A 20871-nucleotide genomic window follows, 5' to 3' on the forward strand; every position below is an offset into this window, starting at 1 on the left:
CACTAACCCCACCCCCTCACCCATTAGCCCCGCCTTCTCTACCGACTAACCCCACCCCCTCACCAATTAACCCCTCCTTCTCTACCCACGAGCTCCACCCCCTCACCAATAAGCCCCTCCTTCTCTACCCAATAACCCCACCCCCTCACCAATTAGCCCCTCTTTCTCTACCCACTAGCTCCACCCCCTCACCAATAAGCCCCTCCTTCTCTACCCAATAACCCCACCCCCTCACCAATTAGCCCCTCCTTCTTTACCCACTAGCTCCACCCCCTCACCAATAAGCCCCTCCTTCTCTATCCCACTAACCCCACCCCCTCCCTCATTAACCCCGCCTTCTTTACCCACTAGCTCCACCCCCCCGCACGATCTCCACCCTTCTTCAACCCCGCCTTTCTCTACCTACTAGCCCCACCCCCTCTCGCCCATTAGCCCCGCCTTATATACTCACTAACTCCACCCCCTCCCTCATTAACCCCGCCTTCTTTACCCACTAGCTCCACCCCCCGCACGATCTCCACCCTTCTTCAACCCCGCCTTCTCTACCTACTAGCCCCACCCCCTCTCGCCCATTAGCCCCGCCTTATATACTCACTAACCCCACCCCCTCCCTCATTAACCCCGCCTTCTTTACCCACTAGCTCCACCCCCCCCGCACTATCTCCACCCTTCAACCCCGCCTTCTATACCTACTAGCCCCACCCCCTGACCTCTCAGCCCCGCCTTCTCTACCCCACTAACCCCACCCCCTCACCAATTAGCCCCCTCTTTCTCTATCCAATAACCCCACCCCCTCACCAATTAGCCCCTCCTTCTCTACCCACTAGCTCCACCCCCTCACCAATAAGCCCCTCCTTCTCTACCCAATAACCCCACCCCCTCACCAATTAGCCCCTCCTTCTTTACCCACTAGCTCCACCCCCTCACCAATAAGCCCCTCCTTCTCTATCCCACTAACCCCACCCCCTCCCTCATTAACCCCGCCTTCTTTACCCACTAGCTCCACCCCCCCCCCCCCGCACGATCTCCACCCTTCCTCAACCCCGCCTTCTCTACCTACTAGCCCCACCCCCTCTCGTCCATTAGCCCCGCCTTATATACTCACTAACCCCACCCCCTCCCTCATTAACCCCGCCTTCTTTACCCCCTAGCTCCACCCCCCGCACGATCTCCACCCTTCTTCAACCCCGCCTTCTCTACCTACTAGCCCCACCCCCTCTCGCCCATTAGCCCCGCCTTATATACTCACTAACCCCACCCCCTCCCTCATTAACCCCGCCTTCTTTACCCACTAGCTCCACCCCCCACGCACGATCTCCACCCTTCAACCCCGCCTTCTATACCTACTAGCCCCACCCCCTCTCGCCCATTAGCCCCGCCTTATATACTCACTAACCCCACCCCCTCCCTCATTAACCCCGCCTTCTTTACCCACTAGCTCCACCCCCCGCACGATCTCCACCCTTCAACCCCGCCTTCTATACCTACTAGCCCCACCCCCTCTCGTCCATTAGCCCCGCCTTATATACTCACTAACCCCACCCCCGCACTATAGCCCCACCCCTTCCTATATAAGCACCGCCGCCACCACGTGACCCATCAACATCCGTTGAGGCCTTGCGCGGCAAGGCTCGGGCTAGGCGAGTCCGTCTTTCCCGCGCACGACTTTCAGCGATGTAAGAATTTTGTGGTCGTTGTTGGTAAACAATCGATCGGCATCCGTCCACTTGCGGGCGATTAATGTCGCGGTAAATGTCACCCGGGGACGCGCGACAACTTGGGGCGACTGAATCTGTGTTGTTTTTTTTAATGTAAAGTCGAACAATTTCGACTTTTTTTTTTAGCGGTTGCTGAGGCCTAAATGTGGCTGAGCGGGGCCTAGTTGTGGACTGGCGGGGATTTGGGGGCGGCGTGTTTTAAAGATTCGTATTTTAACAAAAATGTTCAACTTAATATCGCGATGCGGGTTGCGTGCATTTGCCTCGTTGTGCTTAGCGATGTTTAAGAAAGAAAGATAGATAGAAGGGGGGTTAAAAAAACAACGTCCCGATTAAATTAACGAACAAGCAAAAATCCCCTCAGCCAATGTCGGTCTTTGCGTAAACGTTTTAAATTTCCTCTCACGAAGTTAATTTTTATTTCAAATCTTCCAGTTTAAAATTGGTAAAACGGGAGTTGGTGGAAATGTTCAAACATTGTTGTTTTTAAAATGTGTTATAACGTTTCGGTGGTGGGGGAGGTAAGGTTTTAAAAAAAATAAAAATACGTTAAGTTATTGCGATACAGCCGTTGGTAATGTTAATGAGAATATTTTAAATGTTATAATTGTATGAATATTATAATTGCCGTGCTTTATTGAGCAGCAGATGGTTAAATTGTTGTTATTGAATGAATGGGAGTTCGTCAGTAAGCCACGCCTCTTATCCATGCGTCCTGGAGTAGGGTCGTGACGTGAAACGTCGTCTGTCATTGACTCCACCTCTACCCCCCCCCCTATCCCTGAGCCCCGAGGTAGGGTCGTGACGTGAAACGTCGTCTGCCATTGACTCCACACCACTGGGCCCCCCTTCCCCTCTATCCATGCGTCCTGGAGTAGGGTCGTGACATGAAACGTCTGCCATTGACTCCATACCTCTGCCCCCTCCCCTCTATCCATGAGCCCTGAAGTAGGGTCGTGACTTGAAACGTCTGCCATTGACTCCACACCTCTGGCCCTCTACCTATGTGCCCTGAAGTAGGGTCGTGACATGAAACGTCGTCTGCCATTTACTCCACACCTCTGCCCCTCCCCTATATCCATGAGCCCTGAAGTAGGGTCGTGACGTGAAACGTCTGTCATTGACTCCACACCTCTGCCCCCCTCTATGTGCCCTGAAGTAGGGTCGTGACATGAAACGTCTGCCATTGACTCCATACCTCTGCCCCCCTCTATGTGCCCTGAAGTAGGGTCGTGACATGAAACGTCGTCTGCCATTGACTCCACCTCTCTGCCCCCGCCCCCTCTATCAATGAGCCCTGAGGTAGGGTCGTGACATGAAACGTCTGTCATTGACTCCACCTCTCTGCCGCCACCCCCTCAATCCATGAGCCCTGAAGTAGAGTCGTGACATGAAACGTCTGCCATTGACTCCACCACTGCCCCCCCTATCCATGAGCCCTGAGGTAGGGTCGTGACATGAAACGTCTGTCATTGACTCCACCTCTCTGCCCCCCCCTCTATCCATGCGTCCTGAAGTAGGGTCGTGACATGAAACGTCTGCTATTGACTCCACCTTTGCCCCCCCCATCAATGCGTCCTGAAGTAGGGTCGTGACATGAAACGTCGTCTGCCATTGACTCCACCTTTGCCCCCCCCCCCCTCTATCAATGAGCCCTGAGGTAGGGTCGTGACATGACACGTCTGTCATTGACTCCACCTCTCTGCCGCCACCCCCTCTATCCATGAGCCCTTAATTAGTGTTGTGACCTGAAACGTCAATGCTGTTACTATTGCTACTGATGGTGCTGCTGATGCTACTACTACAGCTGCTGATGATGCTTCTGCTGATGTTGATGATGCTGCTGCTGATGAAGCTATTGCTGATGATGATGCTGTTAGTGCTGATGGTGCTACTGATGATGATGCTAGTGCTGATGCTGCTGCTGATGATGCTAGTGCTGCTGATGATGCTGCTGCTGATGAAGCTATTGCTGATGATGATGCTGTTAGTGCTGATGGTGCTACTGATGATGATGCTGCTAGTGCTGATGCTGCTGCTACTACTGCTGCTGATGATGATGATGCTACTGCTGATGATGATGATGATGCTCATACTCGTGCTGATGACGCTGCTGCTGCTGCTGCTGATACTGCTGCTGACAATATTGGTACTGATTATGCTACTGCTAATGCAACTGTTCGAAGGTGCTGTTACTGCTGATGATGATGATGCTGCTGCTACTGCTGATGATGATGCTGCTTCTACTAATGCTGCTCTTGGAGATGCTTTTGCTGACAGTGCTGATGGTGCTCTTTCTGCTGCTGATAATGATAGTGCCAATGCTGATGTTGCTAATGCTGATTGAGCTTGTTGATGTAGCTATGGCTGCTGTTGCCTGCTGTGTATGTGGGGTGTGCGTGTCTCTCTCTCTCTCCCCATGGAGATGTTAGCTACCTCGCCTGGTACGCAGGAGGTCGTAGGTTTCATCCCGGACCCTATCGATGCCTGCTGTGTATGTGGGGTGTGCGTCTCTCTCTCTCTCCCCGTGGAGATGTTAGCTACCTCTCCTGGTACGCAGGAGGTCGTGGGTTTGATCCCGGGCCCTGTCAGTGCCTGCTGCTGCTGTGTGTGTGGGGTGTGTGTGTTTCCTCGTGGAGATGTTAACTACCTCGTGTGTTTGTGGCTGCTCCAGATCGCCACACGATACGCCACTTTGCTGTTGAGCTATCATTTGTGATTCTGTATTTTGTAATGACTTATTGTTGTTCTTTTGCTTATCTCCCCACCAACCCACACACCTACCCACTCACCGATCCACTCACCCAAACACTCACCGACTCACCCACTCACCCACCCACTCACCCACCCACTCACCCACCAACCAACCCCCCAACCCACTCACCCACTCACCCACCCATCCACTCACCGATCCACTCATCCAAACACCCACCCACTCATCCACTCACCCACCAACAAACCCCCCAACCCACTCACCCATCCACTCACCAACCCACCAACCCACTCACCCACTCACTCACCCACTCACCAACCCACCCACTCACCCACTCACTCACCCACCCACCCACTCACTCACCCACCCACCCACCCACTCACCCACTCACCCACCCACCCACTCACCCACTCACCCACCCACTCACTCACTCACCCACTCACCCACTCACCCACCCACTCACCCACCCACTCACCCACTCACCCACCCACTCACCCACCCACTCACCCACCCACCCCAGGGCTCCGTCTCCCACCAAGAGTAAGGAGCGGCCGTCCGATCGGCCCGGAGAGAAGTCACGTGACCGGGGGGCTGCCACAGAGAGGGGGGGGGCCGGGGGGGGTGGTGGTGGGGGTGGTGGGGGCCATCAGAGGGGGGGGAGGGAGAGGGGGGGCCGGGACAAGGACAAAAGAAGGTCGCAGAGCAGCGAGAGTAGCAGCAGGTGGGTGGGGGGGGTGGGGGGGTGGGTGGGGGGGTTGGTGGGTGGGGTGGGTGGGGGGTTGGTGGGTGGGGTGGGGGGGGGGTTGGTGGGTGGGTGGGGGGTTGGTGGGTGGGTGGGGGGGTGGGTTGGTGGGTGGGGGGTTGGTGGGTGGGTGGGGGGGTTGGTGGGTGAGTGAATGGGTGAGTAGTGGACGGGTCAGTGGGTGAGTGAATGGGTGAGTGGTGGACGGGTCAGTGGGTGAGTGAATGGGTGAGTGGTGGACGGGTCAGTGGGTGAGTGAATGGGTGAGTAGTGGACGGGTCAGTGGGTGAGTGAATGGGTGAGTAGTGGACGGGTCAGTGGGTGAGTGAATGGGTGAGTGGTGGACGGGTCAGTGGGTGAGTGAATGGGTGAGTGGGTGATTGAATGGGTGAGTGGTGGACAGGTCAGTGGGTGAGTGAATGGGTGAGTGGTGGACGGGTCAGTGGGTGAGTGGTGGACGGGTCAGCGGGTGAGTGAGTGGGTCAGTGGGTGAGTGAATGGGTGAGTGGTGGACGGGTCAGTGGGTGAGTGAATGGGTCAGTGGGTGAGTGAATGGGTGAGTGGTGGACGGGTCAGTGGGTGAGTGAATGGGTCAGTGGGTGAGTGAGTGGGTCAGTGGGTGAGTGAATGGGTGAGTAGTGGACGGGTCAGTGGGTGAGTGAATGGGTGAGTGGTGGACAGGTCAGTGGGTGAGTGAATGGGTGAGCGGTGGACGGGTCAGTGGGTGAGTGAATGGGTCAGTGGGTGAGTGAGTGGGTCAGTGGGTGAGTGAATGGGTGAGTGGTGGACGGGTCAGTGGGTGAGTGGTGGACTGGTCAGTGGGTGAGTAAATGGGTGAGTGGTGGACGGCTCAGTGGGTGAGTGAATGGGTGAGTGGTGGACGGGTCAGTGGGTGAGTGAATGGGTGAGTGGTGGACGGGTCAGTGGGTGAGTGAATGGGTGAGTAGTGGACGGGTCAGTGGGTGAGTGGTGGACTGGTCAGTGGGTGAGTAAATGGGTGAGTGGTGGACGGGTCAGTGGGTGAGTGAATGGGTGAGTGGTGGACGGGTCAGTGGGTGAGTGAATGGGTGAGTGGTGGACGGGTCAGTGGGTGAGTGAATGGGTGAGTGGTGGACGGGTCAGCGGGTGAGTGAATGGGTGAGTGGTGGACGGGTCAGTGGGTGAGTGAATGGGTCAGTGGGTGAGTGAATGGGTGAGTGGTGGACGGGTCAGTGGGTGAGTGAATGAGTGAGTGGTGGACGGGTCAGTGGGTGAGTGAATGGGTGAGTGGTGGACGGGTCAGTGGGTGAGTGAGTGGGTCAGTGGGTGAGTGAATGGGTGAGTAGTGGACGGGTCAGTGGGTGAGTGAGTGGGTCAGTGGGTGAGTGAATGGGTGAGTAGTGGACGGGTCAGTGGGTGAGTGAATGGGTGAGTGAATGGGTGAGTGGTGGACGGGTCAGCGGGTGAGTGAATGGGTTAGTGGGCGAGTGAATGGGTGAGTGGTGGACGGGTCAGTGGGTGAGTGAATGGGTGAGTGGTGGACGGGTCAGTGGGTGAGTGAATGGGTGAGTGGTGGACGGGTCAGTGGATGAGTGAATGGGTGAGTGAGTGGGTCAGTGGGTGAGTGAATGAGTCAGTGGGTGAGTGAATGGGTGAGTGGTGGACGGGTCAGTGGGTGAGTGAATGGGTAAGTGGTGGACGGGTCAGTGGGTGAGTGAATGGGTGAGTGGTGGACGGGTCAGTGGGTGAGTGAATGGGTGAGTGGGCGAGTGAATGGGTGAGTGGTGGACGGGTCAGTGGGTGAGTGAATGGGTGAGTGAATGGGTGAGTGGTGGACGGGTCAGTGGGTGAGTGAATGGGTGAGTGGTGGACGGGTCAGTGGGTGAGTGAATGGGTGAGTGGTGGACGGGTCAGTGGGTGAATGAATGGGTGAGTGAGTGGGTGAGTGGTGAACGGGTCAGTGGGTGAGTGAATGGGTGAGTGGTGGACGGGTCAGTGGGTGAGTGAATGGGTGAGTAGTGGACGGGCCAGTGGGTGAGTGAATGGGTGAGTGAGTGGGTCAGTGGGTGAGTGAATGGGTGAGTGAGTGGGTCAGTGGGTGAGTGAATGGGTGAGTGAGTGGGTCAGTGGGTGAGTGAATGGGTCAGTGGGTGAGTGAATGGGTCAGTGGGTGAGTGAATGGGTGAGTGGTGGACGGGTCAGTGGGTGAGTGAATGGGTGAGTGAGTGGGTCAGTGGGTGAGTGAGTGGGTCAGTGGGTGAGTGAATGGGTGAGTGGTTGACGGGTCAGTGGGTGAGTGAATGGGTCAGTGGGTGAGTGAATGGGTCAGTGGGTGAGTGAATGGGTGAGTGGTGGACGGGTCAGTGGGTGAGTGAATGGGTGAGTGAGTGGGTCAGTGGGTGAGTGAGTGGGTCAGTGGGTGAGTGAATGGGTGAGTGGTGGACGGGTCAGTGGGTGAGTGATTTTGTGAGTGGTGGACGGGTCAGTGGGTGAGTGAGTGGGTCAGTAGGTGAGTGAATGGGTGAGTGGTGGACGGGTCAGTGGGTGAGTGAATGGGTGAGTGGTGGACGGGTCAGTGGGTGAGTGAATGGGTGAGTGAATGGGTGAGTGGTGGACGGGTCAGCGGGTGAGTGAATGGGTGAGTGGTGGACGGGTCAGTGGGTGAGTGAATGGGTCAGTGGGTGAGTGAATGGGTGAGTGGTGGACGGGTCAGTGGGTGAGTGAATGAGTGAGTGGTGGACGGGTCAGTGGGTGAGTGAATGGGTGAGTGGTGGACGGGTCAGTGGGTGAGTGAGTGGGTCAGTGGGTGAGTGAATGGGTGAGTAGTGGACGGGTCAGTGGGTGAGTGAGTGGGTCAGTGGGTGAGTGAATGGGTGAGTAGTGGACGGGTCAGTGGGTGAGTGAATGGGTGAGTGGTGGACGGGTCAGCGGGTGAGTGAATGGGTGAGTGGGCGAGTGAATGGGTGAGTGGTGGACGGGTCAGTGGGTGAGTGAATGGGTGAGTGGTGGACGGGTCAGTGGGTGAGTGAATGGGTGAGTGGTGGACGGGTCAGTGGGTGAGTGAATGGGTGAGTGAGTGGGTCAGTGGGTGAGTGAATGGGTCAGTGGGTGAGTGAATGGGTCAGTGGGTGAGTGAATGGGTGAGTGGTGGACGGGTCAGTGGGTGAGTGAATGGGTGAGTGAGTGGGTCAGTGGGTGAGTGAGTGGGTCAGTGGGTGAGTGAATGGGTGAGTGGTTGACGGGTCAGTGGGTGAGTGAATGGGTCAGTGGGTGAGTGAATGGGTCAGTGGGTGAGTGAATGGGTGAGTGGTGGACGGGTCAGTGGGTGAGTGAATGGGTGAGTGAGTGGGTCAGTGGGTGAGTGAGTGGGTCAGTGGGTGAGTGAATGGGTGAGTGGTGGACGGGTCAGTGGGTGAGTGATTTTGTGAGTGGTGGACGGGTCAGTGGGTGAGTGAGTGGGTCAGTAGGTGAGTGAATGGGTGAGTGGTGGACGGGTCAGTGGGTGAGTGAATGGGTGAGTGGTGGACGGGTCAGTGGGTGAGTGAATGGGTGAGTGAATGGGTGAGTGGTGGACGGGTCAGCGGGTGAGTGAATGGGTGAGTGGTGGACGGGTCAGTGGGTGAGTGAATGGGTCAGTGGGTGAGTGAATGGGTGAGTGGTGGACGGGTCAGTGGGTGAGTGAATGAGTGAGTGGTGGACGGGTCAGTGGGTGAGTGAATGGGTGAGTGGTGGACGGGTCAGTGGGTGAGTGAGTGGGTCAGTGGGTGAGTGAATGGGTGAGTAGTGGACGGGTCAGTGGGTGAGTGAGTGGGTCAGTGGGCGAGTGAATGGGTGAGTGGTGGACGGGTCAGTGGGTGAGTGAATGGGTGAGTGGTGGACGGGTCAGTGGGTGAGTGAATGGGTGAGTGGTGGACGGGTCAGTGGGTGAGTGAATGGGTGAGTGAGTGGGTCAGTGGGTGAGTGAATGAGTCAGTGGGTGAGTGAATGGGTGAGTGGTGGACGGGTCAGTGGGTGAGTGAATGGGTAAGTGGTGGACGGGTCAGTGGGTGAGTGAATGGGTGAGTGGTGGACGGGTCAGTGGGTGAGTGAATGGGTGAGTGGGCGAGTGAATGGGTGAGTGGTGGACGGGTCAGTGGGTGAGTGAATGGGTGAGTGGTGGACGGGTCAGTGGGTGAGTGAATGGGTGAGTGGTGGACGGGTCAGTGGGTGAGTGAATGGGTGAGTGGTGGACGGGTCAGTGGGTGAATGAATGGGTGAGTGAGTGGGTGAGTGGTGAACGGGTCAGTGGGTGAGTGAATGGGTGAGTGGTGGACGGGTCAGTGGGTGAGTGAATGGGTGAGTAGTGGACGGGCCAGTGGGTGAGTGAATGGGTGAGTGAGTGGGTCAGTGGGTGAGTGAATGGGTGAGTGAGTGGGTCAGTGGGTGAGTGAATGGGTCAGTGGGTGAGTGAATGGGTCAGTGGGTGAGTGAATGGGTCAGTGGGTGAGTGAATGGGTGAGTGGTGGACGGGTCAGTGGGTGAGTGAATGGGTGAGTGAGTGGGTCAGTGGGTGAGTGAGTGGGTCAGTGGGTGAGTGAATGGGTGAGTGGTCAGTGGGTGAGTGAATGGGTCAGTGGGTGAGTGAATGGGTCAGTGGGTGAGTGAATGGGTGAGTGGTGGACGGGTCAGTGGGTGAGTGAATGGGTGAGTGAGTGGGTCAGTGGGTGAGTGAGTGGGTCAGTGGGTGAGTGAATGGGTCAGTGGGTGAGTGAATGGGTGAGTGAGTGGGTGAGTAGTGGACGGGTCAGTGGGTGAGTGAGTGGGTCAGTAGGTGAGTGAATGGGTGAGTGGTGGACGGGTCAGTGGGTGAGTGAATGGGTGAGTGGTGGACGGGTCAGTGGGTGAGTGAATGGGTGAGTGAATGGGTGAGTGGTGGACGGGTCAGCGGGTGAGTGAATGGGTGAGTGGTGGACGGGTCAGTGGGTGAGTGAATGGGTCAGTGGGTGAGTGAATGGGTGAGTGGTGGACGGGTCAGTGGGTGAGTGAATGAGTGAGTGGTGGACGGGTCAGTGGGTGAGTGAATGGGTGAGTGGTGGACGGGTCAGTGGGTGAGTGAGTGGGTCAGTGGGTGAGTGAATGGGTGAGTAGTGGACGGGTCAGTGGGTGAGTGAGTGGGTCAGTGGGTGAGTGAATGGGTGAGTAGTGGACGGGTCAGTGGGTGAGTGAATGGGTGAGTGAATGGGTGAGTGGTGGACGGGTCAGCGGGTGAGTGAATGGGTGAGTGGGCGAGTGAATGGGTGAGTGGTGGACGGGTCAGTGGGTGAGTGAATGGGTGAGTGGTGGACGGGTCAGTGGGTGAGTGAATGGGTGAGTGGTGGACGGGTCAGTGGATGAGTGAATGGGTGAGTGAGTGGGTCAGTGGGTGAGTGAATGAGTCAGTGGGTGAGTGAATGGGTGAGTGGTGGACGGGTCAGTGGGTGAGTGAATGGGTAAGTGGTGGACGGGTCAGTGGGTGAGTGAATGGGTGAGTGGTGGACGGGTCAGTGGGTAAGTGAATGGGTGAGTGGGCGAGTGAATGGGTGAGTGGTGGACGGGTCAGTGGGTGAGTGAATGGGTGAGTGAATGGGTGAGTGGTGGACGGGTCAGTGGGTGAGTGAATGGGTGAGTGGTGGACGGGTCAGTGGGTGAGTGAATGGGTGAGTGGTGGACGGGTCAGTGGGTGAATGAATGGGTGATTGAGTGGGTGAGTGGTGAACGGGTCAGTGGGTGAGTGAATGGGTGAGTGGTGGACGGGTCAGTGGGTGAGTGAATGGGTGAGTAGTGGACGGGCCAGTGGGTGAGTGAATGGGTGAGTGAGTGGGTCAGTGGGTGAGTGAATGGGTGAGTGAGTGGGTCAGTGGGTGAGTGAATGGGTGAGTGAGTGGGTCAGTGGGTGAGTGAATGGGTCAGTGGGTGAGTGAATGGGTGAGTGGTGGACGGGTCAGTGGGTGAGTGAATGGGTGAGTGAGTGGGTCAGTGGGTGAGTGAGTGGGTCAGTGGGTGAGTGAATGGGTGAGTGGTTGACGGGTCAGTGGGTGAGTGAATGGGTCAGTGGGTGAGTGAATGGGTCAGTGGGTGAGTGAATGGGTGAGTGGTGGACGGGTCAGTGGGTGAGTGAATGGGTGAGTGAGTGGGTCAGTGAGTGAGTGAGTGGGTCAGTGGGTGAGTGAATGGGTGAGTGGTGGACGGGTCAGTGGGTGAGTGATTTTGTGAGTGGTGGACGGGTCAGTGGGTGAGTGAGTGGGTCAGTAGGTGAGTGAATGGGTGAGTGGTGGACGGGTCAGTGGGTGAGTGAATGGGTGAGTGGTGGACGGGTCAGTGGGTGAGTGAATGGGTGAGTGAATGGGTGAGTGGTGGACGGGTCAGCGGGTGAGTGAATGGGTGAGTGGTGGACGGGTCAGTGGGTGAGTGAATGGGTCAGTGGGTGAGTGAATGGGTGAGTGGTGGACGGGTCAGTGGGTGAGTGAATGAGTGAGTGGTGGACGGGTCAGTGGGTGAGTGAATGGGTGAGTTGTGGACGGGTCAGTGGGTGAGTGAGTGGGTCAGTGGGTGAGTGAATGGGTGAGTAGTGGACGGGTCAGTGGGTGAGTGAGTGGGTCAGTGGGTGAGTGAATGGGTGAGTAGTGGACGGGTCAGTGGGTGAGTGAATGGGTGAGTGAATGGGTGAGTGGTGGACGGGTCAGCGGGTGAGTGAATGGGTGAGTGGGCGAGTGAATGGGTGAGTGGTGGACGGGTCAGTGGGTGAGTGAATGGGTGAGTGGTGGACGGGTCAGTGGGTGAGTGAATGGGTGAGTGGTGGACGGGTCAGTGGGTGAGTGAATGGGTGAGTGAGTGGGTCAGTGGGTGAGTGAATGAGTCAGTGGGTGAGTGAATGGGTGAGTGGTGGACGGGTCAGTGGGTGAGTGAATGGGTAAGTGGTGGACGGGTCAGTGGGTGAGTGAATGGGTGAGTGGTGGACGGGTCAGTGGGTGAGTGAATGGGTCAGTGGGTGAGTGAATGGGTGAGTGGTGGACGGGTCAGTGGGTGAGTGAATGGGTGAGTGGTGGACGGGTCAGGGGGTGAGTGAATGGGTGAGTGGTGGACGGGTCAGTGGGTGAGTGAATGGTTGAGTAGTGGACGGGTCAGTGGGTGAGTGAATGGGTGAGTGGTGGACGGGTCGGTGGGTGAGTGAATGGGTGAGTGGTGGACGGGCAGTGGGTGAGTGAATGGGTCAGTGGGTGAGTGAATGGGTGAGTGGTGGACGGGCAGTGGGTGAGTGGACGGGTCAGTGGGTGAGTGAATGGGTGAGTGGTGGATGGGTCAGTGGGTGAGTGAATGGGTCAGTGGGTGAGTGAATGGGTAAGTGAGTGGGTGAGTAGTGGACGGGTCAGTGGGTGAGTGAATGGGTCAGTGGGTGAGTGAATGGGTGAGTGGTGGATGGGTCAGTGGGTGAGTGAATGGGTGAGTGGTGGACGGGCAGTGGGTGAGTGAATGGGTCAGTGGGTGAGTGAATGGGTGAGTAGAGGACGGGTCAGTGGGTGAGTGAGTGGGTGAGTGGTGGACGGGTCAGTGGGTGAGTGAATGGGTCAGTGGGTGAGTGAATGGGTCAGTGGGTGAGTGAATGGGTGAGTGAGTGGGTGAGTAGTGGACGGGTCAGTGGGTGAGTGAATGGGTCAGTGGGTGATTGAATGGGTGAGTGGTGGACGGGTCAGTGGGTGAGTGAATGGGTGAGTAGTGGACGGGTCAGTGGGTGAGTGAATGGGTCAGTGGGTGAGTGAATGGGTGAGTAGTGAATGGGTCAGTGGGTGAGTGAATGGGTGAGTAGTGGACGGGTCAGTGGGTGAGTGAATGGGTGAGTGGTGGACAGGTCAGTGGGTGAGTGAATGGGTCAGTGGGTGAGTGAATGGGTGAGTGGTGGACGGGTCAGTGGGTGAGTGAATGGGTGAGTGGTGGACGGGTCAGGGGGTGAGTGAATGGGTGAGTGGTGGACGGGTCAGTGGGTGAGTGAATGGTTGAGTAGTGGACGGGTCAGTGGGTGAGTGAATGGGTGAGTGGTGGACGGGTCGGTGGGTGAGTGAATGGGTGAGTGGTGGACGGGCAGTGGGTGAGTGAATGGGTCAGTGGGTGAGTGAATGGGTGAGTGGTGGACGGGCAGTGGGTGAGTGGACGGGTCAGTGGGTGAGTGAATGGGTGAGTGAATGGGTGAGTGGTGGATGGGTCAGTGGGTGAGTGAATGGGTCAGTGGGTGAGTGAGTGGGTGAGTAGTGGACGGGTCAGTGGGTGAGTGAATGGGTCAGTGGGTGAGTGAATGGGTGAGTGGTGGACGGGTCAGTGGGTGAGTGAATGGGTGAGTGGTGGACGGGCAGTGGGTGAGTGAATGGGTCAGTGGGTGAGTGAATGTGTGAGTAGTGGACGGGTCAGTGGGTGAGTGAATGGGTGAGTGGGTGAGTGGTGGACGGGTCAGTGGGTGAGTGAATGGGTCAGTGGGTGAGTGAATGGGTCAGTGGGTGAGTGAATGGGTGAGTGAGTGGGTGAGTAGTGGACGGGTCAGTGGGTGAGTGAATGGGTGAGTGGTGGACGGGTCAGTGGGTGAGTGAATGGGTCAGTGGGTGAGTGAATGGGTGAGTGAATGGGTGAGTGGTGGACGGGTCAGTGGGTGAGTGAATGGGTGAGTGGTGGATGGGTCAGTGGGTGAGTGAATGGGTCAGTGGGTGAGTGAATGGGTCAGTGGGTGAGTGAATGGGTCAGTGGGTGAGTGAATGGGTGAGTGGTGGACGGGTCAGTGGGTGAGTGAATGGGTCAGTGGGTGAGTGAATGGGTCAATGGGTGAGTGAATGGGTGAGTGAATGGGTGAGTGAATGGGTGAGTGGTGGATGGGTCAGTGGGTGAGTGAATGGGTCAGTGGGTGAGTGAATGGGTCAGTGGGTGAGTGAATGGGTGAGTGGTGGACGGGTCAGTGGGTGAGTGAATGGGTGAGTGAATGGGTGAATGAATGGGTGAGTGAATGGGTGAGTGAATGGGTGAGTGGTGGACGGGTCAGTGGGTGAGTGAATGGGTGAGTGGTGGACGGGTCAGTGGGTGAGTGAATGGGTGAGTGAATGGGTGAGTGAATGGGTGAGTGAATGGGTGAGTGAATGGGTGAGTGGTGGACGGGTCAGTGGGTGAGTGAATGGGTGAGTGGTGGACGGGTCAGTGGGTGAGTGAATGGGTCAGTGGGTGAGTGAGTGGGTCAGTGGGTGAGTGAATGGGTGAGTGAATGGGTGAGTGGTGGACGGGTCAGTGGGTGAGTGAATGGGTCAGTGGGTGAGTGAATGGGTGAGTGGTGGACGGGTCAGTGGGTGAGTGAATGGGTGAGTGGTGGACGGGTCAGTGGGTGAGTGAATGGGTGAGTGGTGGACGGGTCAGTGGGTGAGTGAATGGGTCAGTGGGTGAGTGAGTGGGTCAGTGGGTGAGTGAATGGGTGAGTGAATGGGTGAGTGGTGGACGGGTCAGTGGGTGAGTGAATGGGTCAGTGGGTGAGTGAATGGGTGAGTGGTGGACGGGTCAGTGGGTGAGTGAATGGGTGAGTGGTGGACGGGTCAGTGGGTGAGTGAATGGGTGAGTGGTGGACGGGTCAGTGGGTGAGTGAATGGGTCAGTGGGTGAGTGGTGGACGGGTCAGTGGGTGAGTGAATGGGTCAGTTGGTGAGTGAATGGGTGAGTGGTGGACGGGTCAGTGGGTGAGTGAATGGGTGAGTGGTGGACGGGTCAGTGGGTGAGTGAGTGGGTCAGTGGGTGAGTGAATGGGTGAGTGGTGGACGGGTCAGTGGGTGAGGTGAATGGGTGAGTGGTGGATGGGTCAGTGGGTGAGTGAATGGGTGAGTGGTGGACGGGTCAGTGGGTGAGTGAATGGGTCACTGGGTGAGTGAATGGGTGAGTGGTGGACGGGTCAGTGGGTGAGTGAATGGGTGAGTGGTGGACGGGTCAGTGGGTGAGTGAGTGGGTCAGTGGGTGAGTGGTGGACGGGTCAGTGGGTGAGTGAATGGGTCAGTGGGTGAGTGAATGGGTCAGTGGGTGAGTGAATGGGTCAGTGGGTGAGTGAGTGGGTCAGTGGGTGAGTGGTGGATGGGTCAGTGGGTGAGTGAATGGGTGAGTGGTGGACGGGTCAGTGGGTGAGTGAATGGGTCACTGGGTGAGTGAATGGGTGAGTGGTGGACGGGTCAGTGGGTGAGTGAGTGGGTCAGTGGGTGAGTGGTGGACGGGTCAGTGGGTGAGTGAATGGGTCAGTGGGTGAGTGAATGGGTCAGTGGGTGAGTGAATGGGTCAGTGGGTGAGTGAGTGGGTCAGTGGGTGAGTGGTGGATGGGTCAGTGGGTGAGTGAATGGGTGAGTGGTGGACGGGTCAGTGGGTGAGTGAATGGGTCACTGGGTGAGTGAATGGGTGAGTGGTGGACGGGTCAGTGGGTGAGTGAATGGTGAGTGGTGGACGGGTCAGTGGGTGAGTGAGTGGGTCAGTGGGTGAGTGGTGGACGGGTCAGTGGGTGAGTGAATGGGTCAGTGGGTGAGTGAATGGGTCAGTGGGTGAGTGAGTGGGTCAGTGGGTGAGTGAGTGGGTCAGTGGGTGAGTGAATGGGTCAGTGGGTGAGTGAATGGGTGAGTGGTGGACGGGTCAGTGGGTGAGTGAATGGGTCACTGGGTGAGTGAATGGGTGAGTGGTGGGACGGGTCAGTGGGTGAGTGAGTGGGTCAGTGGGTGAGTGGTGGACGGGTCAGTGGGTGAGTGAATGGGTCAGTGGGTGAGTGAATGGGTGAGTGGTGGATGGGTCAGTGGGTGAGTGAATGGGTCAGTGGGTGAGTGAATGGGTCAGTGGGTGAGTGAATGGGTCAGTGGGTGAGTGAGTGGGTCAGTGGGTGAGTGAATTAATGAACTGGAACTTCTCCCCTCTCCCACTCCCCTTTCTCTCCCCCCCCCCCCCCCGCACATCTCTCCCCACCACCTCCCCCTACTCTCCCCCCACCACCTCCCCCCACCACTCTCCCCCCACTCCCCCCACCATCTCTCCCCCCCACCACCACCCCCCATCTCTCTCCCATTTTTCCCAGCTCGGGCTCCAGCCGTTCGGGCTCCAGCTCCAGCTCCGGCTCCGGCTCCGGCTCCAGCTCCGCTCCGGCTCAGGCTCCTCCACGTCACGCTCCTCCTCCTCCTCCTCCTCCACGTCGCGCTCCTCCTCCTCCTCATCCTCCTCCTCCCTCCGTCTCCCCCTCGCCGGGGAGGAGGGGGGCGGGGGCGGGGGCGGGGGGGGGCCCCCCTGGCGGGGGACCGGCCGGGGGTGGGGGCGGAGGAGCGCCGGGCGGGGGCTCACGGGCGGGGGGGGGAGGAGGTGGAGGTGGGGGAGGAGGTGGGGGAGGAGGTGGGGGGGGAGGGGGCCGCAACGCCGGTGGGGGCGGGGGAGGAGGGGGGAGGGGCGCCGGGGGGAGGGCGAGGGGGAGGGGCGGGCCACGGGGAGAAGAGGGGCCGCTCCAAGTGAGTGTGTGGGGAGAGAGAGTGGCGGGGTGGGGGAGTGGTGAGAGGGTGAGTGGGGGAGTGGTGAGTGAGAGTGATGAGAGGTGAGAGGGTGAGTGGTGAGAGGGTGAGTGGGTGAGTGAGAGGGTGAGAGGGTGAGTGATGAGAGGGTGAGTGGTGAGAGGGTGAGTGAGAGGGTGAGTGAGAGGGTGAGTGATGAGTGAGAGGGTGAGTGAGAGTGTGAGAGGGTGAGTGAGAGAGTGACAGTGTGGGTGAGTGAGAGGGTGAGTGATGAGAGTGAGAGGGTGAGTGAGAGGGTGAGTGTCAATGTGTGTGGGAGAGAGTGACAGTGTGGGTGAGTGAGAGGGTGAGTGATGAGAGTGAGAGGGTGAGTGAGAGGGTGAGTGTCCATGTGTGTGGGAGAGAGTGACAGTGTGGGTGAGAGGGTGAGTGATGAGTGAGAGGGTGAGTGATGAGAGAGCGGGTGAGTGAGAGGGTGAGTGTGAGTGTCCATGTGTGTGGGAGAGTGACAATGTGGGTGAGTGAGAGGGTGAGTGTGAGTGTCCATGTGTGTGGGAGAGAGAGTGACTGTGGATGAGTGTGTGATGAGAGAGAGTGGGAGATGAGTGAGAGGGTGAGTGATGAGAGAGAGGGTGAGTGTGAGTGTCCATGTGTGTGGGAGATTGAGAGGAATTGTGAGCGAGATGGCGAGTGATTGTCCATGTATGTGTGTGTTTGGGAGTGTGACAGGGAGAGCGAGTGACAGAATGAGTGTCCGTTTGTGTCTTTGTGTGCGTCCGTGTATGTGTGGGTACCTCCACGTGCGTGTGTGTGAGTGTCCACGGCTTTGTGTTCATACGTGTCTGTGAGTGTGTGTGTGTGTGTCCACGGTGGAAAAACTCTGTTGTGAATGCTGTGGGCTTACTCGCCAACACACTGGTGCGCTGAACTAGTAGCTCATCGGCACGTTATGTTCACGTGATGAAGCTTCCTAATTGCCCGTGTCGGGAGGCGAGGAATGGGGTATAGGAATAGGTTTTAACCCTTTTAACTGGCACAAAAACTGAGACGGCTTTTCTTAGAGCCCCTTTAGTCTCCATTGGTGTTGGACCAGAAGACGCCAAAAGGCGTACAACTCAAAAACAGCGCACCATCAGAGTATTGAGGGCTCGGGGTGAGCATTAACATTGTGAGACCTCCTTTGCCAGTAAACAAGATATAGTAATAGGTTTAAACCCTTTTAACTGGCACAAAAACTGACACCTTTATTCAAGGCATCGTGTTTGCAATAACCATAACACAAGCAGTCAAAATGCAAACGAAAAAGAGACAACTCTGATAATAATATGCACCGTCCTTGAATTTGATTGGTCCACACCCGAGACAGCTTTTCTTAGAGCCCTTTAGTCTCTCCATTGGTGTTGGACCAGAAGACGCCAAAAGGGTAAAACCTATTCCTATATCTTGTTTCTGGCAAAGGAGGTCTCATAAGGTGAGGAATGGTTGTGGTTGTGTTTGCCTACGTCCCCACCGAAGACGGACATCCGTGGAGGGATGCTGGCAAGGCCGATGAGTCGGATGCCTTCTACGACCTCCTGTCGCAGGGGCTGGCTAAAGTGGCCCCTCGGGATGGGGTCATCATGTTGGGCGACTTCAATGCCCGAGTTGGTCGTGATGCTGGCACCTGGTCTGGAGTGATTGGAGGGCATGGGCCAGATCAGCTCAATAGCAACGGCAGGAGGCTGCTAGATTTTCGTTCAGGCCCACGGGCTCGCAATTACCAACACGCTGTTCCGGCATCGGCATGCATCCACACAACATCGTGGATGCACGCCGGGTCCAAGCAAAGAACGTCTGCCGGACTACGTAGTGACGGACCGGCGGATGCGGGCCCATGTCCTTGACACCGGGACCTACCGTGGAGCTGATCCTGCCCCACTCTGACCATCGACCAGTCATCTGTAAGATGCGCCTGCCATTCTTCCGCTCCGGTGGCGGGTGTACACCCAGGACCCCCGCTCAAACCCAGGTAGTCGGCATCTCACCGCAGTGAGAGATAGAGAGAGAGACTTAATATACGGCGGCAGTAGGCATTGTCAGGGTCCGGGACATGAACCCACGACCTCCCGTATACCGGGCGAGGTAGTTAACATCTCCCAGCCTCCGTGGTGCTCTCTGTGTCGGTAACCCTCTCCCCTTCCCCGGGTCCGCCTTTGTCTCCCCAGGTCCGCTTCTCCGAAGAAGGGCGCCAAGGAGAAGGGAGGAGGGGAGGGGAGAGGGTGCGGGAGAGGGACAGGGAGCGTGAGAGGGAGCGCGAGCGGGAGCGCGAGAGGGAGCGGGAGCGACGCAAGCGTAGTCCAACACCGAAGCCGACCAAGGTCCACGTGGGCCGGCTGACTCGCAACGTCAGCAAGGTAGGCGCGGAGAGAGACACGGGGAGAGAGAGACACGGGGAGAGAGAGACACGGGGAGAGAGAGACACGGGGAGAGAGACACGGGGAGAGACACGGGGAGAGAGACACGGGGAGAGACACGGGCGGGGAGCGAGACACGGGGAGAGAGTCACGGGCGGGGAGGAGACACGGGAGGAGACACGGGCGGGGAGAGACACGGGCGGGGAGAGACACGGGCGGGGAGAGACACGGGGAGAGAGACACGGGGAGAGGCACGGGGAGAGACACGGGGAGAGACACGGGGAGACACGGGGAGAGACACGGGGAGAGGCACGGGGAGAGACACGGGGAGAGACACGGGGAGAGACACGGGGAGAGGCACTGGGAGAGACACTGGGAGAGACACGGGGAGAGACATGGGGAGAGACACGGGGAGAGGCACTGGGAGAGACACTGGGAGAGACACGGGAGAGGCACTGGGAGAGACACGGGGAGAGACACGGGGAGAGGCACTGGGAGAGACACGGGGAGAGGCACGGGGAGAGAGACGCGGGGAGAGGCACTGGGAGAGGCACTGGGAGAGACACTGGGAGAGACAAGGGGAGAGACGCGGGGAGAGACGCGGGGAGAGGCGCGGGGAGAGGCGCGGGGAGAGACACGGGGAGAGACACGGGGAGAGACACGGGGAGAGTCACGGGGAGAGACACGGGGACAGAGAGAGACACGGGGACAGAGAGAGACACGGGGACAGAGAGAGACAGAGAGAGACACGGGGACAGAGAGAGACACGGGGACAGAGAGAGACACGGGGACAGAGAGAGACACGGGGAGAGAGACACGGGGACGGAGAGAGACACGGGGACGGAGAGAGACAGAGAGAGACACGGGGACAGAGAGAGACACGGGGAGAGAGACACGGGGACGGAGAGAGACACGGGGACGGAGAGAGACAGAGAGAGACACGGGGACAGAGAGAGACACGGGGACAGAGAGAGACAGAGAGAGACACGGGGACAGAGAGAGACACGGGACAGAGAGAGACACGGGGACAGAGAGAGACACGGGGACAGAGAGAGAGACATGGGGACAGAGAGAGACAGAGAGAGACACGGGGACAGAGAGAGACACGGGGACGGAGAGAGACAGAGAGAGACACGGGGACAGAGAGAGACACGGGGACGGAGAGAGACACGGGGACGGAGAGAGACACGGGGACGGAGAGAGATACGGGGACAGAGAGAGAGAGAGACACGGGGACAGAGAGAGACACGGGGACAGAGAGAGATACGGGGACAGAGAGAGAGAGAGACACGGGGACAGAGAGAGACACGGGGACAGAGAGAGACACGGGGACAGAGAGAGACACGGGGACAGAGAGAGACACGGGGACAGAGAGAGACACGGGGACAGAGAGAGACACGGGGACAGAGAGAGAGACACGGGGACAGAGAGAGACACGGGGACAGAGAGAGACACGGGGACAGAGAGAGACACGGGGAGAGAGAGAGACACGGGGAGAGAGATAAGGGGAGACATGGATGGGAAGAGAGACACGGGGACAAGGGGAGTTTGACACGTGGAGAGAGATGATGATGCTGCTGATGATGATATTGATGATGTTGATGTCCAGGAAGACATAGTGGAGATCTTCTCTGATAAGGTGAAGATAGTGGAGATGGTGATGATGATACTGATGTTCATGATGATGATACTGATGGTGCTGTTGATGATGATGCTGTTGATGATGATTCTGTTGATGATGATGATGACGGTGTTGATGATGATGATGGTGTTGATGACGATGGTGTTGATGATGATGGTGTTGATGATGATGATGGTGTTGATGATGA

General features: G+C 57.7%; 1 protein-coding gene across 3 annotated transcripts in view; it reads left to right on the forward strand.

The window, feature by feature from the left end:
* Positions 1-1547: 1547 nt before the first annotated feature.
* Positions 1548-20871, forward strand: part of RNPS1 (RNA binding protein with serine rich domain 1) — a 50770-nt gene continuing 31446 nt past the window's right edge. For 2 of the 3 annotated variants that reach the window (XR_012930560.1, XM_076055673.1), the window contains exons 1-4: positions 1548-1676; positions 4952-5152; positions 16229-16649; positions 18854-19042. Coding sequence is in view for 2 of the 3 variants with exons in the window: in XM_076055673.1 (XP_075911788.1) it covers positions 1675-1676; positions 4952-5152; positions 16229-16649; positions 18854-19042 (813 nt within the window). In the remaining variant the exon portion in view is untranslated. The remainder of the gene's footprint in view (positions 1677-4951; positions 5153-16228; positions 16650-18853; positions 19043-20871) is intronic. The other variant, XM_076055674.1, reaches the window with a different exon arrangement.

This window comes from Petromyzon marinus, chromosome 72, assembly GCF_048934315.1.
Source record: "Petromyzon marinus isolate PM22_M1 ecotype Great Lakes invasive population chromosome 72, UKy_Petmar_22M1.pri1.0, whole genome shotgun sequence".
NCBI classification, from domain to species: Eukaryota; Metazoa; Chordata; class Hyperoartia; order Petromyzontiformes; family Petromyzontidae; genus Petromyzon; species Petromyzon marinus.